The following is an 18088-nucleotide window of genomic DNA, read 5'->3' as shown; positions in this document are numbered from 1 at the left end:
CTTTCGGTAAAATAAAAATCTATAGTAGCATAGTTTACTTGACCGCCAGCTGATAACTTACCTACACCCCTACAAATGTAAAATCTTATAAGTCTCGAATGGTATTAAAAAATTAATAAATATTGTTAAAAATAAAATGTTTACATGTTTCATTTATTATTTTTCATTAGATTTTTATTACAAAATATTTTGTGAGTTTCTTCGATAATAATAAAATGAATAATTTTACATGTTCCTTAATTTTTCTTTTTTCATATAGACAAATTTTAAATAAGTTATTACATTTAAGTTATGAACAATATAGAAACATTAATCAATTTTTCTATAGTCAAATTTATCACAATCATCTAATTTTTTAATCATCCACTGGAAGAAACCTAAGATTGCAAAACTGAAACTAAGTGGTATAAATGTTGCTTTAATCCAGGCCCAAATACTGAAAAATATTTATTAAACAATTAGTTGTCTTCAAAAATAATATCAAAATATTGAAACTTTTTGCTTTTTAAAAAGTATTGTATGCTAATATGGGCGTGATTACACCGATATTAATTATTAAGTCATGGATTTAATATTTAAAGAGAAGAAATGATTTCCACATATTTATATTAATTATATATCAGTGCGGCAGTCAAAAGGCCATCAGATCACATGGTGTTAACAACCGACCGGTGTAATCACGCTCATAATCAGAATATCTTCAGGCTTCAGGCACATAATCTTAACCTATCGTTGACACACTGACTTATATGTTTGACAAATTATTTATTGTTTCTAACATAAATTATTCCTTAAGGGCCCCACTGAAAATTCCCAAATGGGATCCCACATGGGATCTTACGTGGGTTCTTATACAAAAATCTGTATAAAATCCCAGAGCCCACGTAAGAATCCACATGGAATCACATGTAAAAGCACATGTATATTTGGGACACGATTTGGAGCAGGAATTCATGTGGGAATTTGAATCTGTGTATCTACATAAAAATCCACATGGATTCCTATGTGAGAATACATATAGGATTCCATAAAGGATTTCATATGGGTTTTCATGTTACATATAAGATTTCATATAGGATTTCACAAAAGATTTGATATGTGATTACATTAGGGATCCATATTGTGGGAATTTTCAAAGGATTACAAATTATTTAATTAAAAATTATATAATAAATTGTATTAGCATTTCAAATCATCAGTCAGTGGCGGATCCAGACAAGGTTTTTGGGGGGGGCCATCCATTCAAAAAAAATAAATCAATATAATGTTATCTCTTTCTATCTCATAGGAATATTTGACTCTTGGCGGGGGGTAAGCACCTGTGCCCCCCCCCCGGATCCGCCACTGTCATCAGTAAGAAAAAAAATTCGATAATTTGAAACACTTCTTCTGAGCTATAAACTATCAGTTATATAGTATATAGTGTTAAAAAATCATGTTAACAGGGGGAGAAGTCGCTCTCGCCACCTGGCGGTGAAAGTATATGAACTGTGATATTCTGTATCATTAATAAAAAACCACGTGAGATCCTATATAAGATCCCATGTGGAAAATTACATGCATGGGAAATAACATACGATCTCACCTGGGAATTCTTTATGGAATCCTATATGTATTCTCACATAGGAATCCATGTGGATTTTTATGTAGATACACAAATTCAAATTTTACATGGGATCCCATGTGGATTCTTACATGGGCTCTGGGATTTTATACAGGTTTTTGTATAAGAACCCACGTAAGATCCCATGTGGGAATTTTCAGTAGGGGGACACATGGACAAGACGTGTGTCAAATGAAGGTTAAGAGCACAATAAAATAAAAATTCGTTTACTCGTAAATTTCATCCGAAACGTAGAAAGGTGAACTTGTTGGAATAATTCCACTCTCGAGTATAACCACTGGATTTATTGGTCTATCATGAGAATCTGTTTTCGTTTGTTCAATTCTAAAAATTATATCTACTCCATCTACGATCTGTTAAATTTCATAAATAAGTAGTATTTATAATGATTCCGAATGAAAATAATTTGACCGAATTTTATAAGAAATTCAGCGCTAAATGTCTTATTAAATTCAGTCGAATTTTTTTCAACCGGGACAGTTAGTATAAGCATAATATTAAATACATGCCTTTCCAAAGGCTGTATGCTGTCCATCTAGCCACGGAGTTCCAATAGTTGTAATGAAGAATTGGCAACCATTTGAATTTTTTCCAGAATTTGCCATACTGATAAATCCAGGAGCGTTATGTTTTACCTCAAAAGTTTCGTCATGAAACTGTTTTCCATAAATACTTATAGAACCAGTCCCGTCACCGTTAACCAGATCACCTCCTAACAATGATGATGAAATTTTATTACATAAAAGGTTATTTATTAAAGAGATATAGTTGAAAGCTTTTTGTCATTTCAAATATTCGTTCAATCACAAGAAATAATTTTTTTTAATAGGTACTCCTATTATTTTAATAAATTGAAATATTTTCTTAAACAATATGAGAAAGTCAAGAATACCCTGAATCATAAATTTTTTGATGACCCGATGGAATTTTGAACCAGTATATGATTTTCCATTTATTCCGGTTGTAGCTAATGTGACAAAATTTTTCACAGTTTTTGGAGCCAGTTCTCCAAAAAGGCCAATAGTAATTCGACCAACTGGTTTATCGTTTATCATGATATCAAAATAAACTTGATCGGTAACCTTGTAACTTGCAGCCTTAACAAAAATGTATGATTTTTTACATTATATTCTTAATTAATGAGGTGATAATTTAGTTCTAATTAATTACATACGAATAATCACAGGCACGTTTTCTACATGGAAAATATAAATCTCAATACAAAGGCAAGAAGCCAACAAAATGCTTACCTACTTGCCTGTGACGTTCAACTTTATTACATATACAGAAGCATTTTCATCGAATTTCACATAAAACTAATTTTTTTTAATGATTTAATTAAAAACTATGTTCTTAAAAGTTTCGATAAATATTTTTTGAATAGAAAATAATTAAATTGTTTTTAAATAATAAATAGGGGTGAAGTAAATATTTCATTAGTTTCATTGCTATTGAAGTAACGCATGGTTTTATGAAATTCATTTTTATTGAAAGTAATTAAACTCATTTCAATGTCAATGTCACTACTATTATAGTTACTTGGGAAAAATTATACTATACAATTATTATTAACAAATATAAAAAATTATTATTTCTGAAATGCGCATATTTTTATTTTTTTTAGTGTACCTTAATCGCAGCTACAAATGAAATCAGAATTAACAATTTTTTCATTCTTGTGTATTTTTTACACTTTGTCACTGATATTTAATTTTATTCATTGATACACTTTGAAAAGTCACCAAGACGTTTTGTCGTTCGCTCGCTCGACCTGTACTAAATTAAAAAACCCTTTTCAGCATTTCTCCCACTACAGCTACAACATCTAGATAACGAGGCTAAAACCTACAGAGCAAATTCGATCAAATTAATTCCATTTGAAAAATTATCTATGTAATTTCTGTTTTGAGAACAATTGAATATTATTGTTAATTATTAAAAGTTAATTCATAAAACAAATGAATATTTCTATCTAAAAGAAAGAATATCTATTTTGTCAACTTTTCCGTTTGTTGGTAAAATTTAACTTTCTTGATATTTATGTATTGTATACATATCTATGGATATGTAACAAAAAATGAATTGATTTTATCGTCTAATGTACAAAAAATATTCCTTTTTCTTGGCACGGATTTGAAATTATATTATTGTCATTTCGCGTGAATATCAGGGAATGGTGTTCCAGGGAGATACCGTTACAAACGTACATTATAAAAGGTGAGACTTAAACTTGAAAGTCAGTTTGAAAGAATGGACGGTGTAAAGTCACTAAGCCAACGATGTTTGTATACGCTATTAATTATAATTTGCATTTCCTACCAAACTTGTAGTTTAAATCATAATCGAAAGGGAAAAGACGCGTTTGATCCCAGTCTAGAAATACCCATCACGGAAGTTGAAAACAGCAATGCATCTGATTCGATAGTAATAAAAGCTGTGGATATTCCTGAGGAATTAGTTACGTACGAAGGTTCCCAAGTTTGGAGGGTAGTTGAGGGCACTGAAGAAAAGAAAGAATATGTATCTTACCTGCAAGAAACTGGAGGTTTATATTTTACATTTTAAATACTAGTTATAATTTATTTGTTTTCTAAAAAATATACTTATAAATTATGATTGCAAAATTGATAATTTGATATAAAGAGGTATCTACATGGATGGGAAATGGAAGTGCCGTAGACGTTTTGGTGCGACCTAACATGATACCTCAAGTTTCTCGTTTCTTGAGAGAAAGACACATAAATTTTGATGTCATTATTCCCGACGTCCAACAGGCTATTGATCAGGAAAATCCACCTTTACCCCCTGAACTCATAGACGAATTGGAAGGTCGAGCAGGTTCGTGAGTATAATTATTACCTACAATTTTGCCATTGCATCTTCCTTACTTTTAACATATAATTTTGTTTCTAGCTTTTACTAACATTCAATTTGAGGAAATTTTGAAAAAATAGATACTAACGACATGAAGAAAAGTATAGAATTGATTATTACCGCACTTTACTATTTTTTCGACAAAATTTCAAGTCAGTCTATATATAAAAAAATATACAAAAAACATGACGCGATCTAATGTTTGTCTCACACGCTGTTTCTGTAATGAACTCTTTTATATGCATTTATTGTAAAAATTATCACATTTTTACCCGTGCTACTAACATAATTTCTATTCAAAGTGTTTTCGAATAATTGACATTTATCTCATGCTTCACGTAGTAGCAACAAGTAATTGTCCTGAATTTAAATCACCACCGAACTTTTCTTTTCCTCTTATCACAGCATTAAAAATAAACTGCAAGTGTTAGCCTCTATTTCAAAAAGAAAAGCAGTATGCTTTAAAATTATTTTTTCACAATTCGTTAATTGGAAATTCAATTTTTCACTCGAGATTTTGTATCGTCTCTGAATGTTAAAAAAATTGTTTTGGGATAAAAATAATAGCAAAATAATAATCTTTACTTATACTAGCAAAATAGATATTTTACTTGAAATATTGATTTAATGTGAACAGTGTATGTTTTCATAACGGTGAAAAACAACTTATCCCGTTAGCTTTCAGATTTGACTTTATGATTCTGATGAAACTTGAGAACCGGTCAAATTATTGGCAAGCTTCGAATTAAATGGTTCCTTAACTATAATGTACTTCGATGAACTGTATATAAAAAACCAGTCTGAAAACTTTTATAAGGGCAGTTTATTAAGAACATAAGTTCGAGAGAATTTAAAAATAGACGTAAATTTTCAATACGATATTTTAATATTTATCAATATAAAAGAAGACTGATCAATATTTTAAAATGAAAAATTATATAGCTAGATATGCTCGGTGGAAGTTCAAGGTACGAAGTAAATTTCCACGAGTTCCTTCTTATTATGGTGTAGGTGCCACTTGGCTTTGGAAGGGTGAGCTGCTTTGCTTAATGATATCTTCTCTAATAAACTTTAATTTATTTTATAGGAATAGGAAAATTTTTTTTAAATAATTATAGCAATACTGAAACTGTACTGAAACACTGTACTGAAACATAATTTACAATTTGTATATAATGATACTTTTCTAAAGAGTATAAAGAGAATGCATGTATTGCATTAAAATTTGTTGTCCCTTTTTTTCAATGAACAATTTTTGACATGTTTCGATACATAGGACATCGAATGGAATGGACCACCTACCATCGTCTTGAAGATATTCATGGATACCTCGATTACCTCGCTCAGACATTCCCTCAGATTTGTTCTGTCATGTCGATTGGAACTTCTGTGGAAGGCAGATCGTTGAAGGCATGTAATTGATCAAATAAAATAAGCACTGTAGAAACATGCTATCCAATATCGTATGCTCTTCGACTTACCAAAATTTAAAATTTATCAATAAAAATTTTAGGTAATTCGTATAACGAACAATAAGCCAGGAACACCTGCAATCTGGATCGATGGTGGAATACATGCTCGTGAATGGATTTCACCAGCTTCTGTAACTTACATAATTAATTATCTTGTAGACAATAGTGAAACTCTTGAAGCCGAATATTACATTCTTCCAGTTGTGAATCCTGATGGGTAAGTTTCGGATTGATTTGAACAAAGTATTTTAGAATGAGTTTTCTCTAACAGATTTAGACGAGGAGAAAAATGACTTGGCGATTATGGATAGCTAATTTTTAGCTGTCGCGTTATAACAACATTAGTTAAAATTTGTTCTCTGTTGCATAATATAACGTTTGGTAATCAAATTTTATACCTATTTTAGATATGAGTACACATTTCGAGGCGATAGGTTGTGGCGAAAAAATAGAAATAATCCCGAAAAAGGAGGTGTTTGCATTGGAGTTGATCTAAACAGAAATTATGGTTACCGATGGGGTGGCCTCGGAACAAGTAAGCAACCATGCAGGGAAATTTTTGCCGGAACTGGACCGTTCTCAGAGCCGGAAACTAATGCTATCAAAAACTTCTTTGAAGCAAGTGCTGCAAATTTCAAGGTGAATTGAAATTATAATTTTCAATCTTTAAATTTTTGTTCTACCTACCTAATTAATTTATTCTCTAAATTTTGTTTTCAGGCATATTTATCATTTCATAGCTACGGCCAATACATCTTGTACCCTTGGGGATATGACAGACGAGTGCCTCCCGACTATTCCGATCTTGACAGAGTCGGGCAAAAAGCAGCAGTTGCAATGAAAGCTATTGGAGGAAACGATTATACAGTCGGAAACAGTGCTTCCACTCTCTATGCAGCTGCTGGTGGTTCTGACGATTGGGCCAAGGCAATTCACAAAATCAAATATACTTATACGATAGAATTGCAGGACAGAGGAAGATATGGGTTTGTTTTACCTGCACGTTACATTATTCCAACTGCGATGGAAGCGCTAGAGGCTGTGAAAGTAATTACCGAGGCATCTATTATGAAAGAATAAATTAATATTGTATTAAGTTTTACATCAAATAATTTAATTAAATAATTACTATAAATATTAATGCCTTTTCATTAAATGTTTACCAATCTCACTTATTTTCACTTAATATATAAATAAGAAATAATTGTTTAACTTGCATTATTAATGAGATAAAGGTATGGGAGAAGAAAATATTTTTACATTATGAAAATTTTTATTAGTCATTTTAAAATAGAAAAAGTTATAATTACTAAAAGTACAAAAAAAGTTAGTTACTATCAATTGTGTTTTGTATCCAATCTACATAAGAAGATACTTTGGTGTAAACTGATGGGGCTCCAACAGAACCGCAAGGAATAATTCCCCACGAAACAACTCCAATAATTTCAGAATTTCCGGGTGTGATGTCTGCTATAAGTGGTCCACCAGAGTCTCCCTGAAAATGTAATTATTGAATTATTTTCAACAGTAAAGAGAAGATATCGAATTATATTTATTTCTATTGATCAAGAGAAGAGAAATACTTACACTGCAGGCAGAAGTTCCTCCAGTTAAAGGTCCAGTACAGACGTTTGTTTCATGAAGAGGCGATGGCCCAGTAAGAGATTCAAGTGCACTTTTGCAAGTTCTTAAGTCAACCAATGGAATTTTTACTGTTTGCAAAGTGTCCGGCATTATTGCATTGTTAACGCTTGAAGTGGATCCCCAACCGGATAGAATCACTTCTCCAGTATGTTCGGAGTTACTTGTTGGAAGTTTGATTGTGTTGATCACTTTGTTTAAAGTTAAAGGCTTTTTTAGTTTTATTAGGGCAATATCGTAAGGATTAACTCCACTGCAAAAAATAAAATATTTATAAATAAAATAAAATAAAATATTTCTCATCTCTAATATATATTACAATTCTTACAATTCTTACAATTTACTAATTGAAAAATAATTTTATACACAAACAGGACTTATTAAAATTTCAGCAAGAATAAGATGTACTTAATTGATTAATACTATTGCTATATGAATAAAAAAGTTAATTAATAATAGGATGATGTATGTACGATGAAACTTAATTTATATCCAGTTATAATTATTCAGACAAAACGTACCCTTTATATTTTTCGTGAACGATTGATTTTAATACTTGAATCGATTGCTCCGTCCTCTCCGTTGCACTTAGAGAATGTTTACCGGCTTTTATAATAAATGTACCATAGTTGGGAACAGCCAGAATGCAATGTCCGGCGGTGAGAATCCACGTGTCGCTAATGATAGATCCTCCGCAAAAGTGCTTATTTTTAATTAAAGGTGGCATACCCCATTGCAGTGACACTTGATGTGGGAACTGTCCCTTGGATGCTTCGGAACCACCCACAATTCGACCAGACAGATGCGGTAAGTTATAGCCTAACCGTACTTCTACATAAAAGAAATTTCAAGAAATGTTTATTTCACTCATTTATAGTCACAACTTTTCTGCAGATATCAAATTGAGACAAAAAGCAACACTTTTGATTCGTTTTTCGTCTCAATTTGATATCTGCAGAAGAACAGGTATTAAATACTAGTGCGTAAAAGACATAATGAACTTACCTGCATTCGCAAGTGCAACAATAAAAATTCCAATGAGTATTGACTTCATTTTGATAATTGTGGTGTTTACCTTTCCAGCGCATATTTATATTGTAGTCGTTTATCAGAGAACTCGACTATTCATCATTTTAAAAATCCTCTAATCCACTTATGACACTCCATAAGTGCAGAAGGACCCCAAGAGCTCAATTCGATTCGAATGATGATTATACATTTTTCTTATAAAGTTAATCAATGAAAAAAAATTTTAATGAAAAGCAATTAACACTGATTTCTGCGGAATTAAATGATGGATGAGTTGGATTTTAATAGAACGCTACTAATTGTGATATCAATACGAAATCTTATCATCTAATATTCAGCTCATCGATTACTTTTGCTTTTATCATTTATATTAAAGGTGTTATTATAGTATGACATCTGAGATTATACTTGAAATCTATATATAACATCTACTGGCATGCAAAATATTGCTCAAAATAAATATTACACCCTTTTATAAATGTTTTGTATTTGTAAATATCTGAATAAATTTCTATATATCAAAGTTTTTTGTAATATTTTTTTTTATAAGTCCAGGACCTCAAAAACTAAATGTGCAGATTTTCATAAATTTTTGTTTTTCAAAAATTTTCTTGACATACTCTGAGCTTAGAGCTTACTTTTAAGACTTTGGTTCCGACAGCTAAAAGAAGCGTTAATTATGCTTTTATAAATTTTCACAACGGTTTTAAGCAAGTACGCCCATTGCGGGTCACATATATTATGGGAGTATGATTCAGTAAGGATGTAAGTCGAATAATATTCTGCTCAAGTTTTTATTAAAATTAATTTATGCTTTAATGTTTTCTTTAATCCAGTCGGCGTATGAGGCAATACGTGTGTAAACGGAGGGAGCACCGTGACCGCAAGGCAGCATTCCCCAAGAGACGATTCCTACTTGAACTGGAGTGTTATTGACCATTTTCACGAGAGGACCACCTGAGTCACCCTAGAAGGCAAATTACAGTTTGTATAAAGAATAAAGATCGCTATATCGTGGACGTTTTTGCATAAAATAATTATAATAATATATGTTTACCGAGCAGGCAGATGTTGACTTTCCGAGAGGGCCAGTGCAAATTTGGGTTTTGTAGAGTTTAGCATCCTTTTGGTAAGTGCCAAGTGCTTTACGGCAAGATTCGTAGTCAACCAGTGGCATTTCAGCGTACTGCAGAACTTTTGGTAAGCTAGGTATCACCTTCTTGGAGACACTTCCCCATCCCGAAAGAACCACTTCTCCCTCAAACTCTTCCTCTTGTTGTGGCAGAGAAACGGGACCAACGTGGTCATTAAATACAAGAGGTTGTTCCAACTTCAGCAGAGCAATGTCATAGGGCGCAACACCTCTACAGAGATCAAGTTTCTATTGTCATGTATATTCAGAAAATAAAAATATTTAAATGTTTGAAAAACTTACCCTGGGTACTTTTCGTGAACGACTTTTCTGGAAATTTTAACAAGCTGTTGCTCAGGTCCAGCTTCGATGATTTTGTACTTTCCGGCGTTTACTCTCATTTTTCCAAATTTAGGAATTTCAGTCAAACAGTGTCCAGCAGTTAATACCCAGTTTTCATTTATAATTGAAGCACCGCACACGTGTGTGTAGGGGACCAACAAGGGAAGAATAGACCATTCTAATGAAATTTGATATGGGAATTGTCCAACTTTTGCTGTTTTTCCATCTGTGATACGCGGCGTCAATCCTTCTCTGGGCAAAGCTCCCGCGACTGCAAAAATTTTTACAGGGTGTGTGTTTTGTTAAAAACCCTTTTAGAAAAAAATCCATTTATACAGTTTATCTCGTTTTTAATTGTTTTATAATCTTTCCAATCGTTACAAATCAATTGAAACAATTTAAGACAAATAATTTGTTTTAACAATTTTATTAAGTAAAACTAATAATTATATTTAAATTAATTTTAAAAGCATAAAAGCTTCAATTTGGGAAAATCGAATCGACTTTGAAACTCCCATAAGGTAACATTACAGAGTTTAATTATATTATATTATTATTTAATTATAATATCATAATGTTACAGTAATGTGTTAATAAAGAATTTTTATTTAAAAGCGTTGCAGGTTAAATTAACACCAAGAGAAATTAAAATAATTTATTTTTAAATTAATTTTTACTATAACAAGAAAGTATCTCTAAATTAAAACCAAATCATTCGTAATCAGTTTGAAAAAATAATTCTTTGATGATTTATTTTAATCCTTCGATACATTATTTTAATTCCTGATAGATTAAAGCATTGCAGGCATTTAATAGCTATTGTGGAAGTTGAAAAATTATAATAAATTTTTAATATAAGTAATAAGAAAGTAAAATTTTAATTTGTAAGCTTCATATTCTCTCTTATTATTTGAATCAACTCTCAAAAATTTGAATTAGTAAAAATGTTCACTAATTTGAATTAGTGACCGACTTTTTGCTTTTGAATTAGTAAATTTGACTAATAAGTTAGTAGAAATGACTATTTATTAGTAAAATTTACTAATTTAGAAAAAAGACAATCAATAATTCAAATTTGTAAATATTTTTACTAATATAAATTTAAAGAGAACTAACGATATATATATACTAAACACTGATTCAAATTAATAGAATAAACCATTATTAATTTTTCACTCGTATTATTTGGAAATCTTAACATTAAGTAGCTTAGCACTTACCATAGAAAAGTACTGCAAGAACGATGTACCTGAGCAACATTTTGGACTGATTGAATTTCTAATAAAGAAATTCGCCTATTTATACACTTAAAAGAAGCTATCTACAAACGAAGATAAAATTCGCTAAGCATTCATGAAATTTTTATCAGATATTATGTTTTGGGGTCAATTACCTAAATTTGGACCTTGAGTTTCATAACAATAAAGAAATTATACTGATCACGATAATAAATGTCTTATAAATTAGGTAATTACTTGAGGGTCAAAATTCCTGAAATTTTCTGTCCGAAAAGAAAAGTTGTACAACAAAGTTTGCTAAAATGTTAACGCAGTAAGTCTCAACATTAAATATTTTTCAAATTATGGTTGAAAACTTTAAATAGATTTTCAGAGAATTTCTACTTTTTTAAATAACAAATTTTTTCAATTTTTTCTGTATTTGGAAAAATGAATATAAAAAAGTTAACATATAAACACATATTTACATTTTTTTCTATATTTGCTACATTGAATTAAATAATAATAGACGCATTTAGATATTTCAGAAATTTTGTTTTTTAGCAAAATTGCTTTGAAAAAAATTTCTTTTTAAAAACGAATTAAAATGAAATTATAGGTAATTATATAGGCATTTACCTACATTAATTTTAATCACTAATTTTTCAAATTAATTACAGATTATAATTAAGATCACAATTGTTAAGATAAACTTGTTTTGGGAAGCAGGAAATAACAAAATATCTTTAATGGATATACCTAATGGAGAATTTTCTATGTAAAGTTAAAAAATTATATAACATAAGAATTAAATTATTCTCTTAATGAGAAATTATTTTAATCTTTTTTAAACAATCGGTAAATTTTTAGAAAGATATCTCGATTAATATCATTAATAAAAATACAATCTCTATGATATGCCAATGATTTTATAAAAAGATAACCTACATTGATAACTAAATAATTGAGCCCTCTGATCAAAAAAACTCGATTAGTGCTCGGATGCTCAGTCTAATACCAGTCAATTGTACTTGACTGGAATTAAAGCGTACACCTGATTTTTAATCCGAGAACTCAATTCTTATTCGTAGGTATCTTATTGTCTAAATTTTATAAATAGTGCGTTACTTAACATTTCAATTTAATATGATATTTTAAAGGGAAAATGAATTGTATGTATAGTGTTATATTTTATTGTTATTTTATTAGAATTATTGAATATATGTGGAAAGTGGTTGAATATAAATATATAGTAATCATTACAATAATTGTACTGACTGAAATTAAATTAACATTAAAACTGTTATTCATTTAAGACTGGCAAAATTATTTTTTAAGGGACAAGAAGTAAATTTATTATAGGATCAATATTGTCGTATTTATTTGATTTTAATTGACTGTCAACGTTTCTAGGCATAGACGAGCTTATTTCATAAGCAACGTTCATCATCTCTTCAAATGGCAAGAACCTTAATTTATTTTTATTAGACTTATTCAATGATTTTATCGGACTTATTAAATTACTCAAAAATCTAATTCTTTTTGAGTTTTTTAATCGTAGCTCGTAAGTAAATCTCTTGTTGTTAAATTTTCTTAAAGCGTTAATAATATTATATATACAGTTATATGAACATGAATCGACATGCAATTTCTAAACAATATTAGTTTGCAACAGTCAATAATCTTGTTGTACTCGAATAGACTTTTAATTTTTATTATCTTGTAAATAAGACTATTGAAAAAAGTTATACTCTCAACAATCTAACTCTTTTTACCTTACTTATTAAATAATTTTTTTCGAATTCAAGTTTCCAGGCAGTTTTCCTTCTTTCAAAAAATTATTTACTTTTCTTTATTTAAAATATTCTCTTGATTCAATGCTAATTGTTTTCCGTTTGGAAAATTAGGTACTTTTCTTCAACAATAATAAGATATCTCATAAAATTGTCAATTTTACATTAACATTATATTTATATTTGAATAAATAAGAAATTGACTTTTTTTTGACGGCTAATTTCTTAGAATACGTTGTTTGAATTATCGTGAGTTAAATCAACAACAATAAAAACAATAAATACGGGTTTAAATTAAAGAAAGAAAAGTATAGCGGCTGTTTTCTTGTTGACAACTTATTTGATGTATCAGACAATGTTTGCTTTCACTTGTGCATTGCCCATCATAACTTTGTTAACGAAATTGACAATGGCTACAGCAGGCTGCTCGGGCTCCAATTCTGCAAAGATGTGACATTGGTTGTCGGATTTGTGAGCTGGCTTTCGTGCTATGAATCCGAAACAACGACTGAAAGGCAAAATGTAAAATATTAAAAAATACGTTCTATTGCGATTTAAAAGAAGAGAAAAAGAATCTTACTGGGCACTGAGGGCTCTTCCAGTAACTTCGCTGATGAAATTCCAAGAGCGTTCATCGGGATCAAGACCGCAGTAACTGATATTATTTGTAGGATAATGTCTGCGAAAGAAGAGTTTGCGGGCATTGTCAGTCAAAGTGATGCCTTGTGTGGAGACCTTGAAATGAACTATTGTGGCGATGGGAAGAGGCTTCTGATTAAACAACATTGCAATGGTCTTTTTGATAGCTTGCGGTCCCGTGAGTGACTCAGTGTCCAACGTGAATAAGTACAGTACATTGCAGGCTGGAATGAATAAATTTATTAGTCGACAAGTTAATAAACTCGTCCTTCCTTGAATGAATTGACGAGATAATTACCAGCGCCTTGCGCCAAAAGTTGTTGTGCACTATTAGTTCCTGGTGAATCAAGCGATCTCTGCGTCGCATCCGGTTCTGGAAGCAGTAATTGAATTGGCAGGGCCATTGCCATCAAGCTGTGCTGATAAACTAAAGCGGAGAGTGAACTGAAGACTGGCTCATTGGCGCACCCTTTGAGGCGTACTCCCCTGGACGTGGGTTCAATTAGAAAATGTCTAACCAGCTCGCATGACGGTGCTCCAGGTGGGGGAGTCGCTACTTTAAGTGCTAAACCGAAGCCTCCAGGAAATGAATTACTGTCACGAACCACGAATGTGCCTGGTGTTGCATCTTTCAACATCGAAATTGCTAAAAAAGAAAGATAATTTAATATTTACTTTTAAATTGCAATTTTTTTACAAACAAACTTGTTTCAACTTGTTTGTTTCAACTTGTTACAAACTTGAAAAATCTTACCTTGTTCTCGAGATATATTTGGCTTGTACCAAATCTTGCTTGTGTCACGTACAAATTTGACATTAACATCCGCAACTTCTTGGGGTTCCGTATTTGAATGAATGCTAGACCGCCTTGAAGTATAATACTGCACTTGAATAGAAGCTGGACCAACGTTGTTCATTGAATTGTACGACGTCGCAGACTGAAAAGAGCAAAGCAAATGAATTTATCTTTTTTAATACCATCTAAAGGTTGATTGGTCCGAATTAGCTCTCTTAAGCCAGATTTATTGATTAATTAGAGTGATTCACCGTAGCTAATGAAATCAACTTTTAATCTTAATCTCTCATTAAAAAAAGTTGTATCCCATATTGACTTGTATAATAATAATTTAGTTATTTATAATCTTTAAAAATAATATACCTTAGGGCTCTGAGTGAACTCAAAGTGTGTAGGCACACCACTTAGTGCATATTGTGAAACTGACAATTCCTCAGGTTTGCTAGAAGAACATACAAAATGTCTATTACAAAAATAAATATTTCAATTGCTGCAAAAATTATGTGAATTGATGGTAACATTTACCGTTGAATTGTAGGACTTTTGGGAGGAAGTCTTTGATGTCTGCTAGCGTCCCTGCGTTCCTCAATGAAAATCGCACGATTGACATAGTTGTTGTTCATATTGCCAATCCCAGAATCAATATGATTGTTATTAATGTTGTATCCCGAATCGTTAATGTTTGGCGTAATATAATTTCGGTCGGATGCAAAAGTCACAGTGGGAGAGGTGTTCACATAAGGTGTGCGTGGAACTGGAAATGCTGGAGTCTGTGGTCGAGAGGCGCCTGGACTTGTACTTCTCTCGGTCCATGATGAGGAATCATTGTGAGACTGCAAATATTCATACATTCAATGTTTTACAAATAAGTGAAATGCCAAAATTGAATGGCTGATTAATTTCAAGTACTATTGTACATAAATGCAAATCACTTTCAATTTTGTGTTCTTATGTTTGTTTAAATGCATAATAAAAAGAAATGAATAATTCACGAGAATATGACTTTCGATAATTGGTGTATAATGTGCAAATAAACTAGAACTTATTCTATTCTCTAAACAAGTGAATATTTTTGAATGCATTAAAAAGCAAAAATTTGATAAAGAGGTAAAAAAGCAATGGAAAAATGCGACAAACCTGTACACTACTCTGCCATGCATTTGGCGACTGGTTAGGGGTACTGTTAGTGGTGCTGATCATAGTGTTGAAGATGGGTGTGTCGGATGAAACTAAATTGAGTTGAACAGTTTTGTTAGTAGTTGGTGATCCACGTAGGGATGAGACGTCGACCAAAGAGTGAATGTGGCTCTCGAGACTATCATCCAAAGAGCCACTTTGATCCACAATAGTCAGTAGACCCGCGTCTTCTGATTCAGATTTATGGATCCCGAAACCTCTAGGTATCGTATCTTTCGACTCGTGTGCTTGATTATTTTGCATATTTACAGACTCTGTGTGAAAATTATTAAAAAGTCGATACTCCTTGAGCAGAGTTTCCGCTCGCGCAAAACTATCACTACGCATTTCCGGCCTAGGAGGTTGCGTTCGATTGAAATTTTGATAATGATTTATTAGGCCTGCGGATGGAGCTGCGATTAATGCTGCAGGTAAGGATGACGGACTCTGCAATTGCAAGTCAAGCTCAAACAGATGGTTTCAAGCTACATGCTTTTTAAAAATCTATTGTGTGTGCTAGTCAAAATATGAGATAAGCCTCTATTACAATATAAGAATTGTTTTAAAAATAAAATTTAATTTGTGAGCCAAGTTACTTTTAAATATGAAAAAGAAAAATTAATTTATTGAGAGTCTCAATGTATTACTATTTGTGCATTTAAATACCTGATTATCGTGGTACTTTCGAAAATCGTAAGCCCTTTTTATGGCAACGAAAGGTCTTTCATTAGCAACTTCTGCTCTCGATCTGCCGAGAGTTGAATTTCCAATGCTGCTTGACCGCTGGGGAAGCAAAGGACTCGAAGGAGCTGATGTTCTCTGAATAAGACAATCGTATCAGAATCAAATAATTAGTAGACGAAAGTATATTATTGACTTATTAAAACTCACTTGGACAGAAATCGGGCTGCTTGTCCAATTATCATCTTCATCATCGAGAATTGCCGAATCACTAGCGTAACCATCGTGCCTCAAACGTGATCTTTGTACGTTTCTCAATTCACCGAGCATTCGATTTCCGGCTTCCAGTCTCCAAATTTTTGACGGATTTCTTTCATCTTTTCTTGCGGCCAATTTCAGTTGCTGTTGCCTCAACCAGGACAGTCTGTGGCATTTCATTTTTTATTAATTTAAAACTTGACTGTATTTTGACATCTTGTATATTAATTTAGTAGTTGCTCTTTAATTGCTAAATTAATACGCTATGCGAATTAAATTACTTCCACACCCACACTTGCCTTATGAATAATAATATGAGCCTTTACCCTAATCAAGTAATATTGGTCCAACAATATTACACTTGAAGAAAAAGAAGAAGAAGAAGAAGAAAGAAAGAAAGAAAATACAAGTGATGAAAAAAGATGAGATATATTGCTGTAGTATACGGCTGAATTAGCGCGTCTCGCCTGTTCTATATTTATAATTATGTCAGAGGGCTACCGGGTTCTTAAAATATTATACAAGGCTACGTTTCTTTCTTTCTTTCTTTCTTTCTTTACTTCTTCATTGCATTTATTAACTATGTCGCAGTAAGTACATTAGTTTCATATAATATGCTACTTCCACCTCGCTGATTTAATAAATAGATTAATGTACTCGCGAAAATATTGCTGTACATATATAATAACTATGTTTTGATTCAACTCTCTCTTACAGAAATTTCAATCAACTAAAACCTGTCAAGAAGCAGTCGAATTCCTTGCCCTTAAACGTCTTCTTTATCTCAACACTTGCCCATATAGCAACTCGAACATTTAGTTTCACAAACTTTTAAAAGGTATCTAGTATATGTATACTATACACAATTTATTTTTTAACAAGAACGTTGAAAAATATAGAAAATTAAATTTAAGTATTAAAATATACATTACTGGAAATTTTTAAATTCTTAAAATAATTTTAGCCAGAATAAAATCATTTGATATGAGTGCTATACCTAGAAATAATTTACAAAACTAAAAATAGATTTTAAATTGCGTTTAACTGCCGTTTATCTACTTATTAATATTAATCAAATTTTAATAAATACAACGCAGAGTGAATTTAATAAACTGTTGTATAAACATGAATAATTATTACATATTTAAAAATTTTGAGTAGGTTTCTTCCTATATACATAAAAAAAATCTTCCGCATTCAATACTATACTAATCGCCTAATTTGGATATAAAAATTTCTGTTCTTTTTTGCCTTTTCATTATACTTTTCCCGTTTGAAATGCAATACTCCGATATTAAAAATTTGATAAAAATTAAAGTATATTTTTTGACAGAATATTAACATGAGATGAAAAACCATATAATTTTGAATCTGACAATGAGAATGTAAGTTGTTATTTTTAATGAGACGGTAT

General features: G+C 31.3%; 4 protein-coding genes across 10 annotated transcripts in view; 1 reads left to right on the top strand and 3 right to left on the bottom strand.

The window, feature by feature from the left end:
* Nucleotides 1–227: 227 nt before the first annotated feature.
* Nucleotides 228–3404, bottom strand: LOC122501706 (peptidyl-prolyl cis-trans isomerase 6). The gene is made up of 5 exons (XM_043611386.1): nt 3254–3404; nt 2517–2721; nt 2134–2336; nt 1835–1977; nt 228–436 (listed from the first exon to the last, which is right to left on the bottom strand). The coding sequence occupies exons 1-5, from the start codon at nt 3296–3298 to the stop codon at nt 310–312; spliced, it is 723 nt and encodes a 240-aa protein (XP_043467321.1). The 5' UTR covers nt 3299–3404; the 3' UTR covers nt 228–309.
* Nucleotides 3405–3854: 450 nt separating this feature from the next.
* Nucleotides 3855–7107, top strand: LOC122501703 (carboxypeptidase B-like). Its single transcript, XM_043611383.1, has 6 exons — nt 3855–4169; nt 4268–4462; nt 5775–5908; nt 6012–6187; nt 6378–6609; nt 6691–7107. Exons 1-6 carry the CDS (start codon nt 3875–3877, stop codon nt 7048–7050), a joined length of 1392 nt encoding a protein of 463 aa, XP_043467318.1. The 5' UTR covers nt 3855–3874; the 3' UTR covers nt 7051–7107.
* Nucleotides 7108–7223: 116 nt separating this feature from the next.
* Nucleotides 7224–11466, bottom strand: LOC122501683 (transmembrane protease serine 9-like). The gene is made up of 8 exons (XM_043611342.1): nt 11335–11466; nt 10076–10385; nt 9698–10004; nt 9450–9607; nt 9279–9301; nt 8133–8442; nt 7558–7864; nt 7224–7465 (listed from the first exon to the last, which is right to left on the bottom strand). The coding sequence occupies exons 1-8, from the start codon at nt 11372–11374 to the stop codon at nt 7298–7300; spliced, it is 1623 nt and encodes a 540-aa protein (XP_043467277.1). The 5' UTR covers nt 11375–11466; the 3' UTR covers nt 7224–7297.
* A 1049-nt stretch (nt 11467–12515) lies between these two features.
* LOC122501698 (tensin-3) overlaps nt 12516–18088 on the bottom strand; it is a 45621-nt gene continuing 40048 nt past the window's right edge. For 6 of the 7 annotated variants that reach the window (XM_043611367.1, XM_043611368.1, XM_043611369.1 and 3 more), the window contains 9 exons: nt 16627–16840; nt 16402–16554; nt 15697–16182; nt 15085–15392; nt 14923–15001; nt 14518–14701; nt 14062–14409; nt 13705–13987; nt 12516–13632 (listed from right to left, as the gene is read on the bottom strand). In XM_043611367.1, coding sequence (XP_043467302.1) covers nt 13473–13632; nt 13705–13987; nt 14062–14409; nt 14518–14701; nt 14923–15001; nt 15085–15392; nt 15697–16182; nt 16402–16554; nt 16627–16840 — 2215 coding nt within the window. In that variant the 3' untranslated portion in view covers nt 12516–13472. The remainder of the gene's footprint in view (nt 13633–13704; nt 13988–14061; nt 14410–14517; nt 14702–14922; nt 15002–15084; nt 15393–15696; nt 16183–16401; nt 16555–16626; nt 16841–18088) is intronic. The other variant, XM_043611373.1, reaches the window with a different exon arrangement.

The sequence above is a fragment of the Leptopilina heterotoma genome, unplaced genomic scaffold, assembly GCF_015476425.1.
Source record: "Leptopilina heterotoma isolate Lh14 unplaced genomic scaffold, ASM1547642v1 Lhet_212, whole genome shotgun sequence".
NCBI lineage: Eukaryota > Metazoa > Arthropoda > Insecta > Hymenoptera > Figitidae > Leptopilina > Leptopilina heterotoma.
The sequence above is the reverse complement of the archived record's forward strand: the minus strand, read 5'-3'. Positions and strand labels throughout refer to the sequence as shown.